The sequence below is a fragment of the Odocoileus virginianus genome, chromosome 2 (assembly GCF_023699985.2).
Source record: "Odocoileus virginianus isolate 20LAN1187 ecotype Illinois chromosome 2, Ovbor_1.2, whole genome shotgun sequence".
Taxonomy (NCBI): Eukaryota; Metazoa; Chordata; class Mammalia; order Artiodactyla; family Cervidae; genus Odocoileus; species Odocoileus virginianus.
In genome coordinates this window covers 20834605-20859317 of record NC_069675.1, presented here as the reverse complement: position 1 = coordinate 20859317, position 24713 = coordinate 20834605, and the positions used below count along the sequence as shown (strand labels likewise).

Here is a 24713-nt window from a genome sequence, read left to right as displayed (position 1 = left end):
AAAGAAAACCTAAACAGAATAATGTTCATGGCCTGAAAAGTAATGTTCATGGCCTGAAATAGTAAAAGTGTGAGTTTTCCACAAATTGATCTATAATTATCAACAATCAAGATCAGAATCCCAGCAGGATTTCTTACAGTAAATATAGACAAGGTGATTCTAAAATTTCTGTGAAAAGAGAAAGAACCTAGAATAGCTAAAGGAACTTTGAAAAAAAGAAAAATAAAATAGGAAGAATCACAATGTCTCATTTTTAAGACCTAACTGTAAAGCTGTGGTAATCAAGATTGTGTGTAGTGTGGGTAAGGAATAGAACAAGATCAGTGGATCAATGTAGAATCCAGAAATAGAACCACACAGATAACAGCCAATTGATTTTAACAAAGATGCAAGGCAATTCATTGGAAGAAAGATAATAACCCTTTCAATAAATAGTATTGGAAAAGTTGGACATAAACATGCGAAAAACAAAGGAACATTGACCTAAACTTCACAAAACAAAATTAACTTAAACAAAAATGAACTCAAAGTATATCATAAATATAAATATAAAACTTGTTTTTTAGAAGAAAACACAGGAGAAAATCTTTATGACTTGAGGTCAGGTAAGGTCTTAAACATGACACCAGAGCATAATTCATATAAGAAAACAATTGATAAACTGGATTTCATCAAAAGTTAAAAAATTCTGCTTGGTGTGTTAGTTGGCTAGGTCTGCTGTAGCAGAATACCACAGACTGGGTGGCATAAACAATTGAAATTTTATTTCCTTGCGGTTCTAGAGACTAGAAGTCCAGAGTCAAGGTGTGTAAGCGTTGGTGTCTCCCGAGGCCTCCCCTTGGGTTGTAGGTGGCTGCCTTCTTGCTGTGTCTCAACATGGCCTTTTCTCTGTGCACTAACATCTCTGGGCCCTTTTCTTTTAAGAAGACTAGTCCTATTGGATTGGAGCCCATCTGTATGAACTCATTTAACCTTAATTACGTCCTTTAAGGCCTTGTCTCCAAATACACCTTCATTCTAAGGTACTATGCATTAGAACTTCAACATACAGATTTTGGGAGCACACAATTAGTCCATTGTTGTTCAGTCACTCAGTCATGTCCGACTCTTTGCAACCCCATGGACTGCAGCACACTAGGCTTCCTTGCCCTTCACTGTCTTCTGGAGTTTGCTCAAACTCTTGTCCATTGAGTCGGTGATGCCACCCAACCATATCATTTTCTGTCGCCCCCTTCTCCTCCTGCCCTCAATCTTTCCCAGCACCAGGGTCTTTTCTAGTGAGTTAGTTCTTTGCATCAGGTGATCAAAGTTTTGGAGCTGCAGCTTCAGCATCAGTCCTTCCAGTGACTATTCAGGGTTGATTTCCTTTAGGATTGACTGGTTTGATCTCCTTGCAGTCCAGGAGACTCTCAAGAGCCTTCTCCAGTGCCACAGTTCGAAAGCATCAGTTCAGTCCATAATGCTCTGCAGAAGACACTTAAGAGAAAAGACAAGCTAAGACTGGGAGGAAATATTTGCAAATTGTAATGCATATAAAAAAACTTTCAAAGCTCAACAGTAAGAAAATAAACATCCCAGTTAAAACATGGACAAAAGATAGAAGACCCTTCACCAAAGGGTGGCAAATAAGCACTGGAATAGATGTTCAACATCATCAGCCTTTAGGAAAATGAAGACTAAAACCACCGTGAGATACCATTACATACCTGCTGAAAATGGCTAAAAAGTACAATTCCAGTTTCTGACAAGGAAGTTCTGGAAGAGCTGGAGCTCTCATACATCGCTGCTGGAAATGAACAATGGTACATCCACTGAAGAACAGAATTGGCAGCTTCTTTAAAAATTAAATATGTATCTACTGTATCCCTCTCCAAGATATCCTTTTAGCCTGTACATTGAGTTTATAGCAGCTCTATTTATATTTACCAAAAACTAAAAATAGCTGATATATCCTTCAACTGGTAGTGAATAAACTGGGGTATATCCATACAGTGGAATACTACTTAACAATAGAAAGGAGCTAATGATATATGGGGCAACTTGGTGAAAGAAGATAAGTCTCAAAAAGTTACATGATGATTTAATTTACATGAAATTCTTGGAAAGGTAAAACTGTAGTGGCCAAGAACAATCAGTGGTTGCCAGAGGTAAAGGTAAGGGGAGAGTATAACTTTCTAGGGAGTTTTTGCAGTGATGGAACTTTTCTGTTTCCAGATGATAGTTAACTCACTTGATGCAAATCTATACATGTGTTAAAATTACTAGAACTTTATTTTTAAAAGTCAATTTTTTTTCCCCAATTAAAGCTAACCGAGTCCTAAGGATGAAATGTACAGTATGGTGACTATAGTTAACAATACTGTATTGATACTAAGCGAATAGATCTTAAAAGTTCTCATCACAAGAAAAAAAAAATGTGTAGCTAGGTATGGTGATGGATGTTAACTAAACTTGTGATCATTTAGTAATATATATATCAAATCATTATTTTGTACATGTAAAATTAATACAATGTTATATGTCAATTATATCTCAGTTAATTTTTTAAATATTTAAATATCTGAACAGTTTGAGAGCCTTTCAAATTTAAATATCTTGTTGCATATCAAATAATTAAATAAAATTCAGTTCTTCAAACAACCAGCCATGTCTCAATTGACCAGTAGCTTTATGTGGCATGGGGCTACAGTAGGGGACAGTACAGGTTTAGAACCTTTGTATTAACGCAGAAAATTCTATTGGACAGTATTGTTTCAGAGTGGGAGTCAGCGAGTTTTTTCTGTAAAGGGCCAGGAAGTAAATACTTCAGGGGTTCTGGGGGATATGGTCTTTATTTCAGCTACCCAACTCTTACCATTGTGTTGTAAAATCAGCTACAGATGATACTTAACCAAATGAACACGTTTCTGTACAACTTCATTTACAAAAACAGTCTTGCTTGCTGACCCCTATTTTCAATAATCTGATTGGCCTATCTCATTTTTCATGTCAGCTCAGGTCACGAATGTAGAGTGACCTTATAGTTTACTATCCAAGTTAAATAAAATTTTAATTATAAATTTGAGAGTGAAAGTGGGCCCTATTAGTAATTCTGCTAGGCCAATCGGCATAACCTAGAGTGTCCTGGGCAAACCAGGAATGTCTGGCACCCTGGCTATCAGTCTTCCTATAGAACTGGTTGCCCTTGTAGTAGGCTCATACCTAGTCTGAGTAACTGTGGAAAAGCAAACAAAACTATTCCCCTTCAACAGGAGCTTTGGGTTAACCATTTCCCTCTGAAAGGGAGCATTTATATGGGAAGGAGCAATTTATATGGGAGCGCCCTGAGGTTCTGCCCGCCCAGTGAGCTCAGAATAGCCTGTTTTCTGTCCCTGTGCCTTTGCTCATGCTTGTCTTGCTGTGCCCTCTTTCCTATCCTGCTTCTGTGTGTGTTGTAATCCAGCCCATATCTCAAACCTCTGCTTAAATGGTATCTCCTTCATAAAGCCATCCCTGTAACACCCCTTCCAGACTTAGAAGTTGGTATTTATAGTTTAGAAAATTCACATGGCATAGTGCCTTAAGCCAGGTCCCCAGACCTGGCTGAGTATCAGAGGCACCTCAGTAGCTTTAAATACAGATTCCTGTCTTGTCCTAAACCTGTTGGTTCAGAAATCAATGGCAGCGTTTTTTGTTGTTTTTTCAGCTCCTCATATGATCCTTGTATAACCAGCTCCTCATATGATCCTTGTATAGTATTTGGAATCTGTTAATTTAGGCTTAAATTATTTGATGTAAACACCTACTTTTAGAATTAGAAGAAAACTTAGAAATAGTCTCTTTTTTCTCCTCTTATTTTTAGATTGAGGGCAAAAGACACAGGGAAATTACTAACTCAGATCCTATTGTTTGTTACTGGCAGAGCCAGCACTAAACTTTGCATTTCTTCACTCCCATCTTGGGACCTTTCTTTATGTATATTCACATTGGACAGCCCCTTCTGAACAGTAAGCTTTGAATGTAGAAGTTGTTCGGTATATCGTAGTTGATCAGGTTTGTTATTGACAGTTATCTAACTCACTTTATATAGTATATAGAATATTTTTGCCACTAATAGTTTATTCTTGATGATTTTGTTTACTCCCATTGTCACACTCAAGGAATACTTTTCTGATAGTTAGAGATAACTTAGTAGTCAGTATGAAATCATCTCAGAGAAACCTTTTCCCAAACCAGTGCTAGAATGAATGCTTTCTGAAAGACTGACTGAACCAAACTGAATTCCAGGACAGCTTAGAAACGTAATGGTTTCCAAGAGCTCCTCTAATCTGAGATCAGCTCTATATCTGCAGGATTTTCCAAACCAAACTCACTCCTGTATGAGAAAGGTTGCCCAGAATCTCTGGGAGTGTGTGTGGGGGATGCCTAACTTGAAGTGGGGTCAGGAAGGGTTTGTGGGCAGTGATAATAACCTAAGGTGAGCTTTAAAAGATGTCTAGGAGTTAGGCCAGGGGACGGAGTTTAGGGAAAGTGTTTGTCTAAGCAGTAAGTGCCAGAGGGTAAAAGTGTGGATAGCACTGGGGCTGGGCAGTTGTTTAGTTTGGCTAGAGCATAAAGCGCCAAGTAAGGTACGACTGGAAATACAGTCAGGGGTCAGATAGTAAACAGTTTTATAGTTAAAATGTTGTACTTCACAGCTGGCTGTCCACATGCAAAGGAGTGAAATTTGAGCCCTGCCAGACACCATAGAAAAAGTCTTAGACCTAAATGGAAATGGGTCATAGACTTAAATGGAAAAGCTAAATTATAAAACTCTTCAGAAGAAAACGTAGGGAAAAAAATCTTTGTGACCTTGGTTTCCAGGCAGTCATTTCTCATCTGTAATACCCAAAGCACAAGCAGCTAAAAGTAGATAAAGTTTGACTTAACAAAATTTAAAATTTTTTGCTGCGAAGAACACCATCAAAAAATGAAGACAACTCAGAGTGTGATTAAATATTTACAGGTCATGTAACTAATAAGAGACTTACATCAGGATCTATAAAGAATGCTTACAAGTCAACAGTAAAAATATGACACAATTAAAAATGGGCAAAGAATTAGATACACAGTTTATTAAAGACAATATTCAAATGACAAACAGGCATATGAAAAGTTGCTTAAGATTGTTAGTCATTAATGAGTTATTAGACCACAAAGAGATACCACTTCACATCAATGAGGAAAACTAAAGTTAAAAAGCCAGGTAATAATATATATCAGCTTGGCTGTAGAGAAATTGGAACCCTCATACATTGCTGCAATAATATAAAACGGTACCGCCACTTTGGAAAAAAGTCTGACAGTTCTTCAGAAGCTAAACAGAGGTTACCATGTGATTCAGCAATTCCACTCTTAGCTCTCTATCCAAGAGAATTGAAAGCTTAGATCCACACAGTGTTCATAAAAGCATTATTCATAATAGGCCAAAATGGAAACAACCCACATATCCTTCAACTGGTAAAAGGATAAACAAACGTGGAATTTCCATTCAATGAAATATTATTCAGCAACAGAAGAATAAAGTACTGATACATGCTATAACATGGATGCACCTGAAGCTTATGCTCAGTAAAAGAAGCCAGTCACATGGGACCACAGTTTGTATACTCATATTTGTGTCAAATGTCCACAATAGTCAAATCCATAGAGGCAGAAAGTAGACTCAGTACTAGTTGTCAGGGATTGGGAGGGGGAGGAATAGACAGTGACTGTTAATGGGTCTTGGGGTTTCTTTCTGGATTGATAAAAATCTTTCAAAATTAGATAGGAATGATGGTTACATAACTATGTGCATATACTAAAAATGACTGAATTGTACACATTAAAAGGATGAACTTTATGGTATGTGAATTGTATCACAATAAAGCTGTTATAAAATGCTATATTTAGTAAATAATTTAAACTTTCTGGTAAGGAATTTGGATCATGTCTTTCAAGCAATGGTGTGTACTCCTGAAGAGTTTTGAACTCAAAAACAACTGATCTGAGCATTACTTTCAGAGCGTGTGAGAATGGTGGACAAATCAATGCAGTGGCAGAATATTTATCCTCAGTTTTCTTCCCTGGGCAGATCTGTAAAATTCATGTTCAGTTCAGTTTAGTTGCTCAGTCACGTCCGACTCTGCGACTCCGTGAACCGCAGCACACCAGGCCTCCCTGTCCATCACCAACTCCCGGAGTTTACTCAAACTCATGTCCATCGAGTCGGTGATGCCATCCAACCATCTCATCCTCTGTCGTCCCCTTCTCCTCCTGTCTTCAGTCTTTCCCAGCATCAGGGTCTTTTCAAATGAGTCAGCTCTTCACATCAGGTGGTCAAAGTATTGGAGTTTCAGCTTCAGCATCAGTCCTTCCAATGAACACCCAGGACTGATCTTTAAGATGGACTGGTTGGATCTTCTTGCAGTCCAAGGGACTCTCAAGAGTCTTCTCCAACACCACGGCTCAAAAGCATCAATTCTTCTGCGCTCAGCTTTCTTTATAGTCCAATTCTCACATCCATACATGACTACTGGAAAAACCATAGCCTTGACTAGATGGACCTTTGTTGACAAAGTAATGTCTCTGCTTTTTAATATGCTGTCTAGGTTGGTCATAACTTTCCTTCCAAGGAGTAAGTGTCTTTTAATTTCATGGCTGCAGTCACCATCTGCAGTGATTTTGGAGCCCACAAAAATAAAGTCAGCCACTGTTTCCCCATGTATTTGCCATGAAGTGATGGGACCAGATGCCATGATCTTATTAGTTTTCCAAATTTTGAGCTTTAAGCCAACTTTTTCACTCTCATCTTTCACTTTCATCAATAGGCTTTTTAGTTCCTCTTCACTTTCTGCCATAAGGGTGGTGTCATCTGCATATCTGAGGTTATTGATATTTCTCCTGGCAGTCTTGATTCCAGCTGGTGCTTCTTCCATCCCAGTGTTTATCATGATGTACTCTGCATAGAAGTTAAATAACCAGGGTGACAATATACAGCCTTGATGTACTCCTTTCTCGATATGGAACCAGTCTGTTGTCCCATGTTCAGTTCTAACTTGCTTCCTGACCTGCGTACACATTTCTCAAGAGGCAGGTCAGGTGGTCTGGTATTCTTATCTCTTAAGAATTTTCCACAGTTTGTTGTGATCCACACAGTCAAAGGCTTTGGCATAGTCAATAAAGCAAAAATAGATGTTTATCTGGAACTCTCTTGCTTTTTCGATGATCCAGCAGCTGTTGGCAATTTGATCTCTGGTTCCTCTGCCTTTTCTAAATCCAGCTTGAACATCTGGAAGTTCACGGGTCAGGTACTGTTGAAGCCTGGCTTGGAGAATTTTGAGCATTCCTTTCTAGTGTGTGAGATGAGTGCAATTGTGCAGTAGTTTGAGCATTCTTTGGCATTGCCTTTCTTTGGGATTGGAATGAAAACTGACCTTCTCCAGTCCTGTGGCCTCTGCTGAGTTTTCCAAATTTGCTGGCATATTGAGTGCAGCATTTTCACAGCATCATCTTTTAGGATTTGAAATAGCTCAACTGGAATTCCATCACCTCCACTAGCTTTGTTCGTAGTGATGTTTCCTAAGGCCCACTTGACTTCACATTCCAGGATGTCTGGCTCTAGGTGAGTGATCACACCATTGTGATTATCTGGGTCATGAAGATCTTTTTTGTACAGTTCTTCTGTGTATTCTTGCCACCTCTTCTTAATATCTTCTGCTTCTGTTAGGTCCCTACCATTTCTGTCCTTTATTGAGCCCATCTTTGCATGAAATATTCCCTTGTTATCTCTGATTTTCTTGAAGAGATCTCTAGTTTTTCCCATTCTATTGTTTTCCTCTATTTCTGTGTACTCACTGATCACCCAGGAAGGCTTTCTTATCTCTCCTTGCTATTCTTTGGAACTCTGCATTCAAATGGGAATATTTTTCCTTTTCTCCTTTGCTTTTCACTTCTCTTCTTTTCAGAGCTGTTTGTAAGGCCTCCTTATGTTACTGAATTATAAATTTTAAACTATATGCTTTATAATATTTATAAATATTTACCTTGTTCTCATTTTTCTATAATCAGTTTTTCTTGGTGATTGAGAGAAAGAATAGCAGGTACAGAGCATTAGAGTGGTGTTTTTAAATTTACTTGTCTGTAATCTTTGCCACTGTGAGTTTAGAAACAGCAAAATATGACTTATTTTAGCTAGAATATCCAAGATTCTTGATGAATCATAATGTTAAACACCTTTCATTAGTACACATAAGGATTATAATGTGGTAAAGATCAGAAATTCAGGTTTCCTGAGGATTTTTTCTTCCCTTTTTGTGAATTATCTTATTTCTGTCAAATAAGTTACATATTAGAAAATATTCAGAAGGCGAAAAGAACAGTAATCATTAGCTGTCTTGTTTTCTTATTGACTCTAAAGAACCATAATTTAAAAACTTGCTACTCTTTAGAAAATCCTGATGTAAATTTTGAAAAATAGTATTCATAAGTCAAGCCTATAGTAAATAATTGGCTCTTGTAAACTACGTACTGTCATAGTTTTTCTGTTAAATGTGTGCTGGTGTTAACTATTAATGAATCTATTTTTAGAAGAGTCCATTGTGTGCTGCAGCCATTTTGGACCCTTTGTGTCACTTGTGTTGTCAATGGAAGTGTGCCCTCTTGTGGTCAGTTGGAAACAGAATTTCAGTTGTAAAAATAGTCATCCTAGCTTTCTCTGAGTTCATATTTTTTTTTGTTCGGTCATTTGGAATTACCCAGACTCTGAATTTATTTTTCAATAAACAGAAAATAAAACTATTTCAAGATTTTCAAATGAAGAATTGAGAATTAGAGAGTGGTTTCTTATTTTATTGGAGCAGTGCTTAAAAAAGATATGGATTAAAGGACAGGGTGTCAAGGAGAAGCCTGACAGAGAAAAGATATCACAACTGTGAGGAAAGGCAAGGTGTTCTGATAGTGTTTGAGATTTATGACTAATGTTGTTGTGATATAATGAGTATTTTGCACTCTGCTCCGTCTTCTTTACAAAATGCTCCCAGAATGACACTCTGATTTTATTTCTATTCCATTTATGTGTGTGTGTGTGTGTGTGTGTGTGTGTGTGTGTGTGTGTGTATCCTTTCACCTTATCCTGGTGAAAGTGATAAATACTTGTGTGACACTATTGGAAATGTCTGTTTCATGTAATGGAAATTAAGTTACTTTGAAATAAATGTTGAAATCTGTTTTGAACTGCCTGTAGTTCAAAAACTTACTGCTAAGTTCAAAACTTACTACTATGTAGTAAGTTGGCATCATAAATGTTTGTGAGTTATGGGGATTTTTTTCAAAAGGAATGAACTTCCCTTGAAATTTTAATTTTAATTTTTCTTAATTTGTATTTTTTAATACCTTTGTTGTTCTTTAAGTTTAAAGGTTAAGTTTTTATTTATATGTTTTAGCAGTGACTGTGTCCCGTATATATCTTCTTAGAAACTGATTTTTTTTTAATGCCCCAATATTCTTAGAACGATTCCACTGTTAATATTGTTATCATCCCTTATGGGTGATTCATTGAGCTTTACCAGTCCATTAATAAGAAGTGTTACCAAAAAAAAAAGAAGTGTTACAACTAAGAATAATTCTCATCACATGAATCAATTTATCTGTGATGGGTGAATTGCATGTATTGGTCTTCATTAGTTGATATGAAAATCAATTTAAGTTTCAGTTCATAGTTTAAAATGTTTTGAAAATTTTGATCAATTATAAAACATTTTAAATTTACAAATATAACTGCCATTTTTATACAAATTGAAAAGACAGTTTCTGCTTACTTACATGTAATTACACTTGTAAACACTGGCAATCTAATATTATGCATTGATTTTTTAAACAGTTTTTATTTTTAACATGTGGCTTGTAAAATATATTTGGTTTTTATTGAATTGATCTCTTTATACATCAGATGTGTTTAAACAAATATGAGGAGCTTGTTTTTACAGTTATATAAAGGTATATGCTTTTCATATTGTAAAGTTTTTTCAAGTTAAAAGTTTAAAGCTAGTTAATTCAGAATTCTTTGAGTGAAAGAGGACAGTGAAAAAGTTGGCTTAAAACTCAACATTCAGAAAACTAAGATCATTGCATCTGGTCCCATCACTTCATGGCAAATAGATGAGGAAACAATGGAAATAGTGAGAGACTTTATTTTGGGGGCTCCAAAGTCACTGTAGATGATGACTACAGCCATGAAATTAAAAGACGCTTACTCCTTGGAAGAAAAGCTATGACCAATCTAGACATCATATTGAAAAGCAGAGACATTACTTTGCCAACAAAGGTCTGTCTAGTCAGAAGCTATGGTTTTTCCAGTAGTCATGTATGGACGTGAGAGTTGGACTATAAAGAAAGCTGAGCACAGAAGAATTGATGCTTTTGAACTGTGGTGTTGGAGAAGACTCTTGAGAGTCCCTTGGACTGCAAGGAGATCCAACCAGTCCATCCTAAAGGAGATCAGTCCTGAATATTCATTGGAAGGACTGATGCTGAAGCTGAAACTCCAATATTTTGGCCACCTGATGTGAAAGACCCTGATGCTGGGAAACATTGAAGGTGGGAGGAAAAGGGGACAACAGAGGATGAGATGATTGGATGGCATCACCGATGTGATGGACATGGGTTTGAGTAGGCTCTGGGAATTGGTGATGGAAGGGAAGCCTGGCGTGCTTAATAAGTCCATGGGGTTGCAAAGAGTCAGACACGATTGAGCGACTGAATTGAACTTAAGTGAATGGCAGTGGAATGTAATGCTCAAAAAGCTCCGGCTCTAGAGTCAGGCTGCCTGAGTTTGAATCCTATCACTGTCCCTAGCTACACGGTCTTGGCAAGTTCTCTGTGCTTCAGATTCTTCATCTGCAATGCGAGAATATTACTATTACATTAGTACCTGCCTCTTAAGATTGCTGTAAAAATTCAATGAATTAATATAAAAACACTTGGAATAGTGCCTGGATATACTACAATCTGGGTTTCTGTTAACTGCTGTTATTATCATCATCATTAAATTTATACTTGGATTGATGTTGAAATTTCATTGGGAAGAATATACTGTTTGTTTTGTAAATATAAATCACTTTTACAATTCTTGCTTTAAAAAATATTCTGATTAATTGACAATATAAGTAGTAAGCTAAAACAGCATTTCATAAAGTTGTTATGAAAGCTTTCTTTTCACAAGTATCTTCTTTTCTTTTTTAGGCACGGAATGTTAACACCGGTGAACTTGCAGCAATTAAAGTAATAAAATTGGAGCCAGGTAAATTCATTGAAATTTGATGTTTCTTATTGCCCTCAGCCACTGGATATCTCAGGCTTGTTTTAATGATGTTTGGTCAACATTCTTTTGTTGTTCCCAACATCTGGCAGAGAGGGCTGTTGTCTGCTCCTCCACTTCTCGAGACCTGTAGACACCTTGCCCAGTTCTTCCCTGAAAAACCGCTGATAATTGCAGGAGGAAGGGGAGCTCCGGAGGAGACTTTGTTCTGTCTGGACTTCGTTGAGCTCACTTGTCACACAATGATGGTGGTGTTTGTCCAGGTTGATTCTGTCCAGTGACGAGAGGCAGTGTGCTGCAGTGGAGAGAACGGAATTGGGACCTGGTATCTGCAGGCCAGTTCTTTGTGTCCCGTACTCCTGCTCTGTGAACTTGGGCAAGTAACTTTAGCCCTGAGTCTCAGTTTCCTTAATAAACCTGACTTTCACATTTTGGGGGTCATTAATATTGGAATAGCTGCCTTCCACCTGAAGTAGCTTGTAAAGCCCCAGGACTACTCCCTATTTTTCATCTGCTTCAACTGTATTCTGTCCCTGAATTCCCCCCACTCCCTGCAGAACCCATGTCTTTCTGAACTGACTACATACTCTTAAAAACCCCTCCCCTCGCCCGTTTTTCCCTCCCATCATAAGTAACGTAAGTGTACTAGTGTCTAGACTGAATTCCACCTCAATGATAGTGCCTTTCTGGTGATGCCTTTCTGTATGGCCACACATCCATCCAGTAATTTTTTTTTTAATTGTAGACAACTTTTTCTATAAAGGTCGAGAGTAAAATATTTTAGGCTTTTTGGACCACATGTAGTCTCTATGTGGTTCTCTCTCTCTTCCTCCCTCTCTTTCTTCCTCCTTAAATGTACTTTGCTGAAAAATCATTGTTAACAAACCAGGTCATGTGCTTGTAGTTTGCCCACCCCTGATTTTGATCATCAGTAGACTTAGAAGTGCTGTTAGGATGAAGTTTCAAGGATGTGTTGACTGACTGATCAAACTACACTCGAATATAATGAATTTAAAATAATTTCTCCTTTATGGGCATTTACAGATTTTTTTTATGCTCTAATTATATTCTAACATCACAAAACAAAGCCTTTTTCCTTTTCTTTGAAACTCTTATTCTTTTTTTTTTTCTTCCATTTATTTTTATTAGTTGGAGGCTAATTACTTTACATCATTACAGTAGTTTTTGTCATACATTGAAATGAATTAGCCATGGATTTACATGTATTCCCCATCCCAGTCCCCCCTCCCACCTCCCTCTCCACCCGATCCCTCTGGGTCTTCCCGAAACTCTTATTCTTTAGTGGATATTCAAAATTGACAAACTGACAAAAAAATAAAGGTTTGACATTTGAAGCAGGGCCTCCATTTTTAATCATTAAGAAGAGGCAATGTTATTGATGAAAGAGTCTGCTTAGAAGCAGTGTGTACATACACCGTTCCCTCAAATCAGTTTAGTGCCTTCTCTTTTAGGAAACCTTTCTCCCCAACCCCTCCTCCAATTAAAATGATTCCTACTACAGGAGTACCTTTTCTCACAGCTGTGATTCTAGAGTTGCCTTTCTTTGTTCCTAAATTGTAATCAGATTAAGTCCACAGCATTCAACTTAGGGTCCATGCATAGTACGCACTCAGGACATCTTAAAATATCCTTTAAAAAATTAGGAACTTAAAATCTTATTATTCATCAGGTCATTTGCTTTCTGATTAGTGAGTTGTTTGTTTTATGTTAATCTTAAATACTGTATTTTATATATATATATATATATATCAGTTCAGTTCAGTCGCTTAGTCATGTCTGACTCTTTGCGACCCCATGAATCGCAGCACGCCAGGCCTCCCTGTCCATCACCAACTCCCGGAGTTTACTCAAACTCATGTCCATCGAGTCGGTAATGCCATCCAGCCATCTCATCCTCTGTCGCCCCCTTCTCCTCCTGCCCCCAATCCCTCCCAGCGTCAGGGTCTTTTCCAGTGAGTCAACTCTTCACATGAGGTGGCCAAAGTACTGGAGTTTCAGCTTCAGTGTCAGTCCTTCCAATGAACACTCCTTTAGGATGGACTGGTTGGATCTCCTTGCAGTCCAAGGGACTCTCAAGAGTCTTCTCCAACACCACAGCTCAAAAGCATCAATTCTTCTGTGCTCAACCTTCTTCACAGTCCAACTCTCACATCCATACATGATCACTGGAAAAACCATAACCTTGACTAGACGGACTTTTGTTGGCAAAGTAATGTCTTTGCTTTTTCATATGCTGTCTAGGTTGGTCATAACTTTCCTTCTAAGGAGTAAATGTCATTTAATTTCATGGCTGCAGTCACCATCTGCAGTGATTTTGGAGCCCACAAAAATAAAGTCAGCCACTGTTTCCCCATCTATTTGTCATGCAGTGATGGGACCGGATGCCATGATCTTAGTTTTCTGAATGTTGAGTTTTAAGCCAACTTTTTCACTCTCCTTTTTCACTTTCATCAATAGGCTTTTTAGTTTCTCTTCACTTTGTGCCATAAGGGTAGTGTCGTCTGCATATCTGAGGTTATTGACATTTCTCCCGGCAATCTTGATTCCAGCTTGTGCTTCTTACAGCCCAGCGTTTCTCATGATGTACTCTGCATATAAGTTAAATAAGCAGGGTGACAATATACAGCCTTGACGTACTCCTTTTCCTATTTGGAACCAGTCTGTTGTTTCATGTCTAGTTCTAATTGTTGCTTCCTGACCTGCATACAGGTTTCTCAAGAGGCAGGTCAGGTGGTCTGGTATTCCCATCTCTTTCAGAATTTTCCACAGTTTATTGTGATCCATATCACTATAATAAATGAAAATACAATTAAATAAAAAGAAACAAATGTATTCCTACTCTGCCACTCAGAGATAACAAAAATTACTACCATATATATGTTATGAGATACACACTTAAATTTAATTAACATTAGACTCTCTCATTTTGTGTTCTTAGAAGCCACCTGAATTTTTATATTAAATTTCTTTAATTTGTTTATGTCTTGTGAGAAAGGTTAAACTTGCCAGTGAGCTTGAAGTATATGGCCCAGTGGTTACAACCACAGACTCTAAAGCCAAGCTACTTTGATTCTCGTCTCGCTTGACCACATTGCTTAGGCTTTTTGGATGGACCTTTGTATCCTCACCCCTAAAATGGGGATAATAGTAATAGCTTCCTCTTAAGGCTGTTGTAGGGGTTAAATAAGCTAAAATATCCAAAACACTTTAAAAATTTCTTGGAAAGTTTATTACTTTGCCATAAGGACCTAGCAGCTCCACTCCTGTGTATCTACCTACACAGCAATGTTTTTCTTAATAGGCAGAGGTTGGCACCAACCTAACTGCCCATCAACTGGTGAATGAATAGACAAAATATGTCTATACAATGCAATGGAATGCTGTTGAGCAAGAAAAAGAAACAAACTTGATACATGCTGTGACATTAATGATCCTTAAAAATTGTAAAGTGTAAGGAGCCAGCCAATTCTGTTAATGTGGAATGTCCAGAAAAGGCAGATCTACAGAGTCAGAAAGAGGATTAGTCGGCTGGTGTGTGTGTGTGTGTGTAAGGAGGGATTAAGAGTTAATGGATGTGAGGGGTCTTATTGGTTAATGGAAATATTTTTAAATTGATTTATACTGATGGTTGCACAACTAGGTGAATTTACTAAAGAAAAATCTTTGAATTATGCACTTGATATGGATTAATTGTTGCTGTAGTTTAGTTCTTGTTGTGCCTGACTCATCGCAACCCCACAAACTGTAGTCCGCCAGGCTCCTCTGTCCATGGGATTTCCCAGGAAAGAATACTGGAATGAGTTGCCATTTCCTTTCCCAAGGGATATTCCCAACTCAGGGATCACCCTGTGCCTCTTGCATTGGCAGGTGAATTCTTTACTGCTGAGCCACCGGGATAGCCATGTATGAATTAGATTATTTTAAAATATGCCTTAATATAGTTTATAAAAATATAATCATAATACCATTGTCATCTCTTAACAATATCAATAATAGCTTCTTAATAAGAAAAAGTTTCACATGTTGCAATTAGTTGATATGTCTCAAACTTCTTTTCTGTCTATAGGTTCTGCCTTCACTTCTTTTTTATTTTTTCCCTTGTCCCCCCTGCCTTTTTAAGGAAACTTACTCATTTGTCCTACGGAACATCCCCCCTCAACCTAGGTTTTGCCAGTTATCTCACAATAGAATCTCTTAATGTGGTCTTCTGTGGGTTGGGAGTTAGCTCTTGAAGACTGATAAGATTCAGGTTTGACCAACAAATCATAGAAGAAATCAAAAAAGAAACCAAAATATGCATAGAAATGAATGAAAATGAAAACACAACAACCCAAAACCTATGGGACACTGTAAAAGCAGTGCTAAGGGGAAGATTCATAGCATTACAGGCCTACCTCAAGAAACAAGTCAAATAAATAACCTAACTCTACACCTAAAGCAGCTAGAGGAGGAAGAAATGAAGAATCCCAGGGTTAGTAGAAGGAAAGAAATCTTAAAAATTAGGGCAGAAATAAATGCAAAAGAAACTAAAGAGATCATAGCAAAAATTAACAAAGCTAAAAGCTGGTTTTTTTAAAAAATAAACAAAATTGACAAACCATTAGCAAGACTCATCAAGAAACAAAGGGAGAAGAACCAAATTAACAAAATTAGAAATGAAAATGGAGAGATCACAACAGACAACACTGAAATACAGAGGATCATAAGAGACTACTACCAGCAGCTCTATGCCAATAAAATGGACAACTTGGAAGAAATGGACAAGTTCTTAGAGAAGTATAACTTTCCAAAACTGAACCAGGAAGAAATAGAAGATCTTAAGAAACCCATCACAAGCAAGGAAATCGAAACTGTAATCAGAAATCTTCCAGCAAACAAAAGCCCAGGACCAGATGGCCTCACAGCTGAATTCTACCAAAAATTTAGAGAAGAGCTAACACCTATCTTACTCAAACTCTTCCAGAAAATTGCAGAAGAAGGTAAACTTCCAAACTTATTCTATGAGGCCACCATCACCCTCATTCCAAAACCAGACAAAGATGCCACAAAAAAAGAAAACTACAGGCCAACATCACTGATGAACATAGATGCAAAAATCCTTAACAAAATTCTAGCAAACAGAATCCAACAACATATTAAAAAAGTCATACATCATGACCAAGTGGGCTTTATCCCAGGAATGCAAGGATTCTTTAATATCTGCAAATCAATCAATGTAATACACCACATTAACAAATTGAAAGATAAAAACCATGTGATTATCTCAATAGATGCAGAAAAAGCCTTTGACAAAATTCAACATCCGTTTATGATTAAAACTCTCCAGAAAGCAGGAATAGAAGGAACATACCTCAACATAATAAAAGCTATATATGACAAACCCACAGCAAGCATCACCCTCAATGGTGAAAAATTGAAAGCATTTCCCCTGAAATCAGGAACAAGACAAGGGTGCCCACTCTCACCACTACTATTCAACATAGTTTTGGAAGTTTTGGCCACAGCAATCAGGGCAGAAAAAGAAGTAAAAGGAATCCAGATAGGAAAAGAAGAAATGAAACTCTCTCTGTTTGCAGATGACATGATCCTCTACATAGAAAACCCTAAAGACTCTACCAGAAAATTACTAGAGCTAATCAATGAATACAGTAAAGTTGCAGGATATAAAATTAACACACAGAAATCTCTTGCATTCCTATACACTAACAATGAGAAAACAGAAAGAGAAATTAAGGAAACAATACCATTCACCATTGCAACAAAAAGAATAAAATACTTAGGAGTATATCTACCTAAAGAAACAAAAGACCTATACATAGAAAACTATAAAACACTGATGAAAGAAATCAAAGAGGACACAAACAGATGGAGAAATATACCGTGTTCATGGATTGGAAGAATCAATATTGTCAAAATGGCTATACTACCCAAAGCAATCTATAGATTCAATGCAATCCCTATCAAACTACCAACGGTATTTTTCACAGAACTAGAACAAATAGTTTCACAATTTGTATGGAAATACAAAAAACCTCGAATAGCCAAAGTAATCCTGAGAAAGAAGAATGGAACTGGAGGAATCAATCTGCCTGACTTCACACTCTACTACAAAGCCACAGTCATCAAGACAGTATGGTACTGGCACAAAGACAGAAATATAGATCAATGGAACAGAATAGAAAGCCCAGAGATAAATCCACGAACCTATGGTCACCTTATCTTCGACAAAGGAGGCAAGGATATACAATGGAAAAAAGACAACCTCTTTAACAAGTGGTGCTGGGAAAACTGGTCAACCACCTGTAAAAGAATGAAACTAGAACACTTTCTAACACCATACACAAAAATAAACTCAAAATGGATTAAAGATCTAAATGTAAGACCAGAAACTATAAAACTCCTAGAGGAGAACATAGGCAAAACACTTTCCGACATACATCACAGCAGAATCCTCTATGACCCACATCCCAGAATTTTAGAAACAAAAGCAAAAATAAACAAATGGGACCTAATGAAACTTAAAAGCTTTTGCACAACAAAGGAAACTATAAGCAAGGTGAAAAGACAGCCCTCAGATTGGGAGAAAATAATAGCAAACGAAGCAACAGACAAAGGATTAATCTCAAAAATATACAAGCAACTCCTCCAGCTCAACTCCAGAAAAATAAATGACCCAATCAAAAAATGGGCCAAAGAACTAAACAGATATTTCTTCAAGGAAGACATACAGATGGCTAACAAACACATGAAAAGATGCTCAACATCACTCATTATCAGAGAAATGCAAATCAAAACCACAATGAGGTACCATTATACGCCAGTCAGGATGGCTGCTATCCAAAAGTCTACAAGCAATAAATGCTGGAGAGGGTGTGGAGAAAAGGGAACCCTCTTACACTGTTGGTGGGAATGCAAACTAGTACAGCCACTATGGAAAACAGTGTGGAGATTTCTTAAAAAGCTGGAAATAGAACTACCATATGACCCAGCAATCCCACTTCTGGGCATACACACCAAGGAAACCAGATCTGAAAGAGACACGTGCACCCCAATGTTCATCGCAGCACTGTTTATCATAGCCAGGACATGGAAGCAACCTAGATACCCATCAGCAGATGAATGGATGAGGAAGCTGTGGTACATATACACCATGGAATATTACTCAACCATTAAAAAGAATTCATTTGAATCAGTTCTAAAGAGATGGATGAAACTGGAGCCCATTATACAGAGTGAAGTAAGCCAGAAAGATAAAGACCATTACAGTATACTAACACATATATATGGAATTTAGAAAGATGGTAACGATAACCCTATATGCAAAACAGAAAAAGAGACACAGATGTATAGAACAGACTTGTGGACTCTGGGAGAAGGCGAGGGTGGGATGTTTCAAGAGAACAGCATCGAAACATGTATATTATCTAGGGTGAAACAGATCACCAGCCCAGGTTGGGTGCATGAGACAAATGCTCGGGGCTGGTGCACTGGGAAGACCCAGAGGGATCGGGTGGAGAGGGAGGTGGGAGGGGGGATCGGGATGGGGAATACATGTAAATCCATGGCTAATTCATTTCAATGTATGACAAAAACTACTGCAATGAAAAAAAAAAAAAAGATTCAGGTTTGATTTGGAATGTGGTAGAAGAGGACAGCTTCATTGGTAGTGTTATGTACTCATTTTTCTGAATTAGAATTCTAATATTAGAATATTAGTCTTTGACATTTTGAAAAACAAAAACTAAACCTGAAATAGTCAAGTGTAATGAAAAGAATTTTAAGAATTTGCATCCAAAGTAGTTGTTTTCCCCTTTTTTCTTGATAACTGATATCCAGTCTGAACCTGAAGCTAAGTGAAACCTTATTTGGGCAAAATTGTTTAAATTTTTTGTATAGATTTTGATGAAGAGTAACATAACGGCTGATAATGGTATTGTTTGGATATCAGAAGTAGATACAATAATATAAGATACTCAGTGACTTTGGAAAAGAAAGGTTTTCATAGAGGTGAATTTTCTAAAATTCCATTTAAATTGCCAAAGTTGTTTTAACCATTATCTGTAAGTATTTCTCACATGCATTTCATCTCAAATAGCATGCTGAGAGTAGGATAGTTATCATAATGTAACTAATAGTTACAAGTTGTCTTCAGCAGCTCATGACAAATAAATGAACATCTCTCTGCCTCTTAGAAAAAGGCTCTAAATGGTGACCTTTGCCCACTCACTGTCACTAGTTGCCCCCGCTCCTCCCTACTCCCATCTCTCTGATGGCCGTGCTGAGCAACTTAATAGAATCCTAACCACTGGACTGTCAGGGAATCCCCTGGTTGCTTCTCTTTACATCAGTTAATATTTACTGACAATGTATTGTATTAAGATAAAATGATAAGGCACCTTTGTTGATTTTTAAGTCTAGCCCTTTATATCCACCTCCTCTGTCTGCTTGTTTCTGTTGCATTGTTGGCCAGAAGATTGGACAGTCAGGTTTGTTAGAATTGTATCTGATGAAAAATAGCATGCTATGAATTTGTCAGAAGAACTTTCCTTTGAACTTTGCATCATCTCTCTTGTCTTCTCATGGTACCTTTTTGTGAATGCCTGATTCTCATTTATGTTCTGAAAAGTTAAAGTTACTAAGTAAGTGCTTAGTTTGAAGCCCAGTTGTTTCTATGATGGGTAGTGGAGATCAAAGCACATATGGTATAGTGGTTAAGAATGTGGGCTTTGGACCCAAAATGCTTAGATTATTATTGAGGCTCTGTCACAGTGAACTGTGTGACCTCGGCAGATGCTTAACTGCTCTACCTATTTTTCCTTTCTGCACAGTAGGGGTAGCAGTAGTTTATACTTCATAGCATTGATGTGAAAATTAAGTAGTTTAATGTATTGGAGAAGGAAATGGCAACCCACTCCAGTATTCTTGCCTGGAGACTCCCATGGACAGAGGAGCCTGGCGGGCTACAGTCCATGGGGTCACAAGAGTCAGACATGACTTAGCAACTAAACCACCACCACCACCACCACCAAATAAACAAACGAGCCCTTTTTATATGTTTAGTTTGAATCTTTGATATATCCAATTTAGTCTTTAAAGTCTGTAGCTGTTGTATAAGGTAACATTACTTTTCCCAGAGTCTCTCATACACACACATGTACTCTTACACATGCTTAGAACTATTGGAGATACTTAGAATAACGTTAATAGGCTCTGAAATACTGATAGGTCCTTTTAAAATTAAAAACCTGGAAAGTGCAGCTATCATAATTGTCTTCTATATCAGAGAAGGTACAGAGGAGAATTTGGCCATGTCCAACTCTTTGTGACCCCATGGACTGTAGCCTGCCAGGCTCCTCTGTCCTTGGAATTCTCCAGAAAAGAATACTGGAAAGGATTGCCATGCCCTCCTCCAGGGGAAACTTCCTATCCCAGGGATCAAACTCACGTCTCATGTCTCCTGCATTGGTTGGCAGGTTCTTTACCATTAGTGCCACTTGGGAAGCCGCTGGCAGAATTCAAACAGGCCCAGAAATCAGTAGAAAATAATGATGATGTGCAGAACTTGGTTTAACAGAAATTAACTTTCTTATTAATGTTTTTCTAGATGGTGGAATTATTTTCCTTAAATTCACAAACTCACATAACAACAACAATAATGCTAATGATGATAAAAGTTCCAGTAGCCACTTTTTGGATGCTTGCTTAGGACAGTGTGCCAGACCCTACACTGAGCTCTTCATGTGTGTTGTCTCAATTAATCCTCATAGTGAGACGCAGTGCAGTAGGTATGGTATTATCATCCCCATCTCATAGAATAGAGACACAGAAAGATTAATTTGCCTAGGACTGTATAACAGAGGAGCAAATTCAAATCCAAGTTTATGTTTTCTTAGAGCCTGTGCTATTATGTATTCAATATATTGCCTTACAGATGCTTCCTGGAATTTTTAGAACAATTCCCAGTTCTCCAGCAATATTTTTTGAAAGTTTGCATCTCTACTATAGAGCTCATTGCTCATTATTTTCAATGTTAAATTAAATTTTAAGTTGTTACAGTTTTATTTAACGTAATTTCAGACTTTAGGGAAAATTGGAAAGAATAGTACAAAGAATTTTAATATTTCATCTAGATTTCTCAATATTTCTTTTCCCATATTTAAAATACCTACTTCCTCTGAATACTTTTCGTGTGTATTTCCTTAAAACAATGGAATGTCATTCATTGCCTTACATAACAGTACAATGATCAAAATCAGGAAATTAATGCTGCTATGGGGCTGTTATTTAATCCACAGTTCTTACTCAGATTTTGTCAGTTGCCCTAGTAGTATGTTTTTAGAAAAAAGAAAATCTAGGAGGATATGTTGGAATCAGTTGCCAGGTCTCACAGTATGTTTGTTTGTTTTAATCTGAAAGAGTTCCTGAGCCTTTGTTTTGAATGCTGGGCCTGTTTATTGCTACTGATGCATGGTTTCTAAGGGGTTGTCTTCAGGGATAGAGCCAGGAAACAGGTGTGTATATGCGCACATAAATACATATATACCCACACACCTCTTCCCTCCCCCACCCCCATTTATCTTTGTTGAAAACCATGATTTCACACTTATATCTCCAATGCCAATCTAATACTCTTCTCTCCATTCCATATGTGTAACTTCTTTCTCCAACAGAGAGAAACTTCATTTCCATTATCAATAGTATATTTATTTATTTGCTTAATCCTTGAACATAAAAGTAATTTCAGAAAGAACTCAGCTACTAACTGGAGGTCAGTGTTTAGAATTCTGTGATCTCTAGGCTGAGGGCATAGATTATTCTAAAATCTGGTTCTCCTCCTTCTCCCTTTCAGAATTGCTTATGTTATTCTTTTGAAGTCTGTATGATTTATGTTTCCAGGCTGCCATAACAAAGTAGCACAAACTAGATGGCTTGAAACAGCGGAAGTTTATTCTCTAACAGGGGAGGCTACAAGTTGGAAATCAAGGTGTCAGCAGAGTTGGTTCCTACTGAGAACTCTGAAAAATATGGCCAACAATTTTGGTATTCCTTGGCTTATAGATGGTTCCAGTCCTTACCTCCATCATCTCAGAGCGGAAACCCCATGTTCAGATTTCTCCTTTGTGTGAAGACACCAGCTATAGAGACCACCATAAAGGCCTTATCTTAACTTGATTACAGCAAAGACCTTATTTCCAAACAGGATCACATTCAGAAGTACTGGAGGTTGATTTCACCGTATCTCTTGAGGGAACACATTTTACCCCATGAAAACCTGACCAGTTCATTTGTTTCTGTTTGTATTCATCTTTGATTTCATTCCTTTAGAATATTTGTGAAGTACATGAAACTTGAACATGATTTAGGGAAGCAGCATTCTTCTTTTTTATTCTCTTCCCGCTCATCCCCTGTTGATAACCACAGTTTATGGTCTTAGATCATCCTTTCCATGTTGTGTTGTTTTGTTTACCCAAATGAGCAGTACTTGAATATTTTCTTATTTTCTGTTTTTTCACAAAAGGTAGATAGCTAAAGCATACTATAGCTATCCCTTTGAATTTTGCCTTTTTCATTTAACATTATGTCTGAGAAATCATTCCACATTAATTCTCATTCTGTATAGTTACTCCATCATATGAATATACTGTAGTTAATTCAGTCACTGGTCTATGTGTGAGCCTTTAGGTTGGTTTCAGTATGTTGCATTTACAAATATTCCTGCTTGTAAAATTTATATCATCCATACTGATAAAACTACAAAAAGGATGAACCTCAGAAACATTATGCTAAATGAAAAAAGTGAAACACAGTAGGTCACCTATTGTATATTCCATTTATTATTATATGAAATATACAGCGTAAGTAAATCCAAAGAGACAGAAACCTAGTTTGTTGTTGCCAGGGGCTGGGGAGAGGGAGGAAGGGGAAGTGACTGCTTAGTGGGTGTGGGGTCACCTTTGGGGGCGATAAAGTGTTTTGAAACTAGATAGAGATGATGGTGGCACAATGTCGTGATATACTCAATGCCACTAAACTAAATGACACTTCGTTATACAGATGTCACCTCAATAAAAAGTGTATATTATCCATATAATTTAAATAGCTACTTATTTTGGTTTTTTTGTGGATGTTGATGCTGTTGACATTTCAGCCACTGGATAATCAGTGCACCTTCAAATCCTTCTCAGAAAGAACATGCCCTGACATTAATCACTTTAGTGCACATGTGTGTATATACTGTCTGTTCACACCTTTTTTTGGCTGCTCAGTCAGATTTAATTTTCTTTACCTCCTCTGTCTTTCACTTTACAAAGTTATGTTTTGTTTTTCTGTTCATTGGAAAAAGCTGAAGTCTAGTGATGCTGGAGCTAAAGAACCTTCATGGGGAAAAGGGGGCATGGTCCAGGATGGGAGTGGATCATAAAGGGTAGAAACCAGAAGGATACTAAGGGCCAGATTATGTACCATAATACCTTTGTTCCATGCCAGAAAGTCTAGAGCCATGGATCACAGATTATTAGGGAGAGGACTAATGTTTAGTCTGTGTTTTAAAAGATATCTGGTAGTAATGTGGCAGATGACTTGAAATGTACATTCGTATTAGAAACAGAGCAGTGAAGAGGTGTATTGAGAAGGGTGTTAGGACAAGAGTGTGTATATATGTGTAAATGAGTCACTTTGCTCTGCAGCAGAAATTGGCACAAATTGTAAATCAGCTATCAAATTTTAAACATTCTTTAAAAGAAGCATATTACATTCAGGTTAACTGCTATAGCAGAAAACCCCAAAACACAGTGACCTAAACAAAACAGTCATTTGTTTCTTTCTCATATAACAGTTCTCAGGTGAACCCAAGTTGGTAATTCAGTTCTGTTCCATGAGGTTGTTCAAGGATGCATGTTCCTTGTGTTTTATGGCATCACCCAGTGGGAGCCCTCATTCATCTGCTGATGTGAGGTTGGGTCACTGGTATGTCCATCTTTAGCTTGCAGGTATAGAGAGAGATATTTTAAGACAAGTAACTTTTCTTTTAAAAAAGTGAGGTTGGAAGTCACAGACCAGTTCTGCTCATTTTTGTTGCTCATTTTGTTGCTAGAAGTTAACTTCAATGGCTGCAGAAATGCACAAAGGAAATGGAAGAGGCTGGGAAATGTGGTCATTAGCATGTCCAAGAAGAAGGAAAGGGAAATGTGGTCATTAGCATGTCCAAGAAGAAGGAAAGGGAAATGTGGTCATTAGCGTGTCCAAGAAGAAGAAAAGAATGGCTTTTGGAGGCACAAACAGTAGTCTACCCCATGAGGCACTTTGAGTGTTTTTATTATGAGGATTTGAACCTGGGTAAGAAAATAGACGGAACTGACCAGTTAACAGTGATGGAATT

General features: G+C 37.5%; 1 protein-coding gene across 8 annotated transcripts in view; it reads left to right on the top strand.

The window, feature by feature from the left end:
- The window catches only part of MAP4K3 (mitogen-activated protein kinase kinase kinase kinase 3), a 175929-nt gene that overhangs the window by 43102 nt on the left and 108114 nt on the right, over positions 1–24713 (top strand). For all 8 annotated transcript variants that reach the window (XM_070477153.1, XM_070477168.1, XM_070477190.1 and 5 more), the window contains exon 2: positions 11239–11296. In XM_070477153.1, the coding sequence (XP_070333254.1) occupies positions 11239–11296 (58 nt within the window). The remainder of the gene's footprint in view (positions 1–11238; positions 11297–24713) is intronic.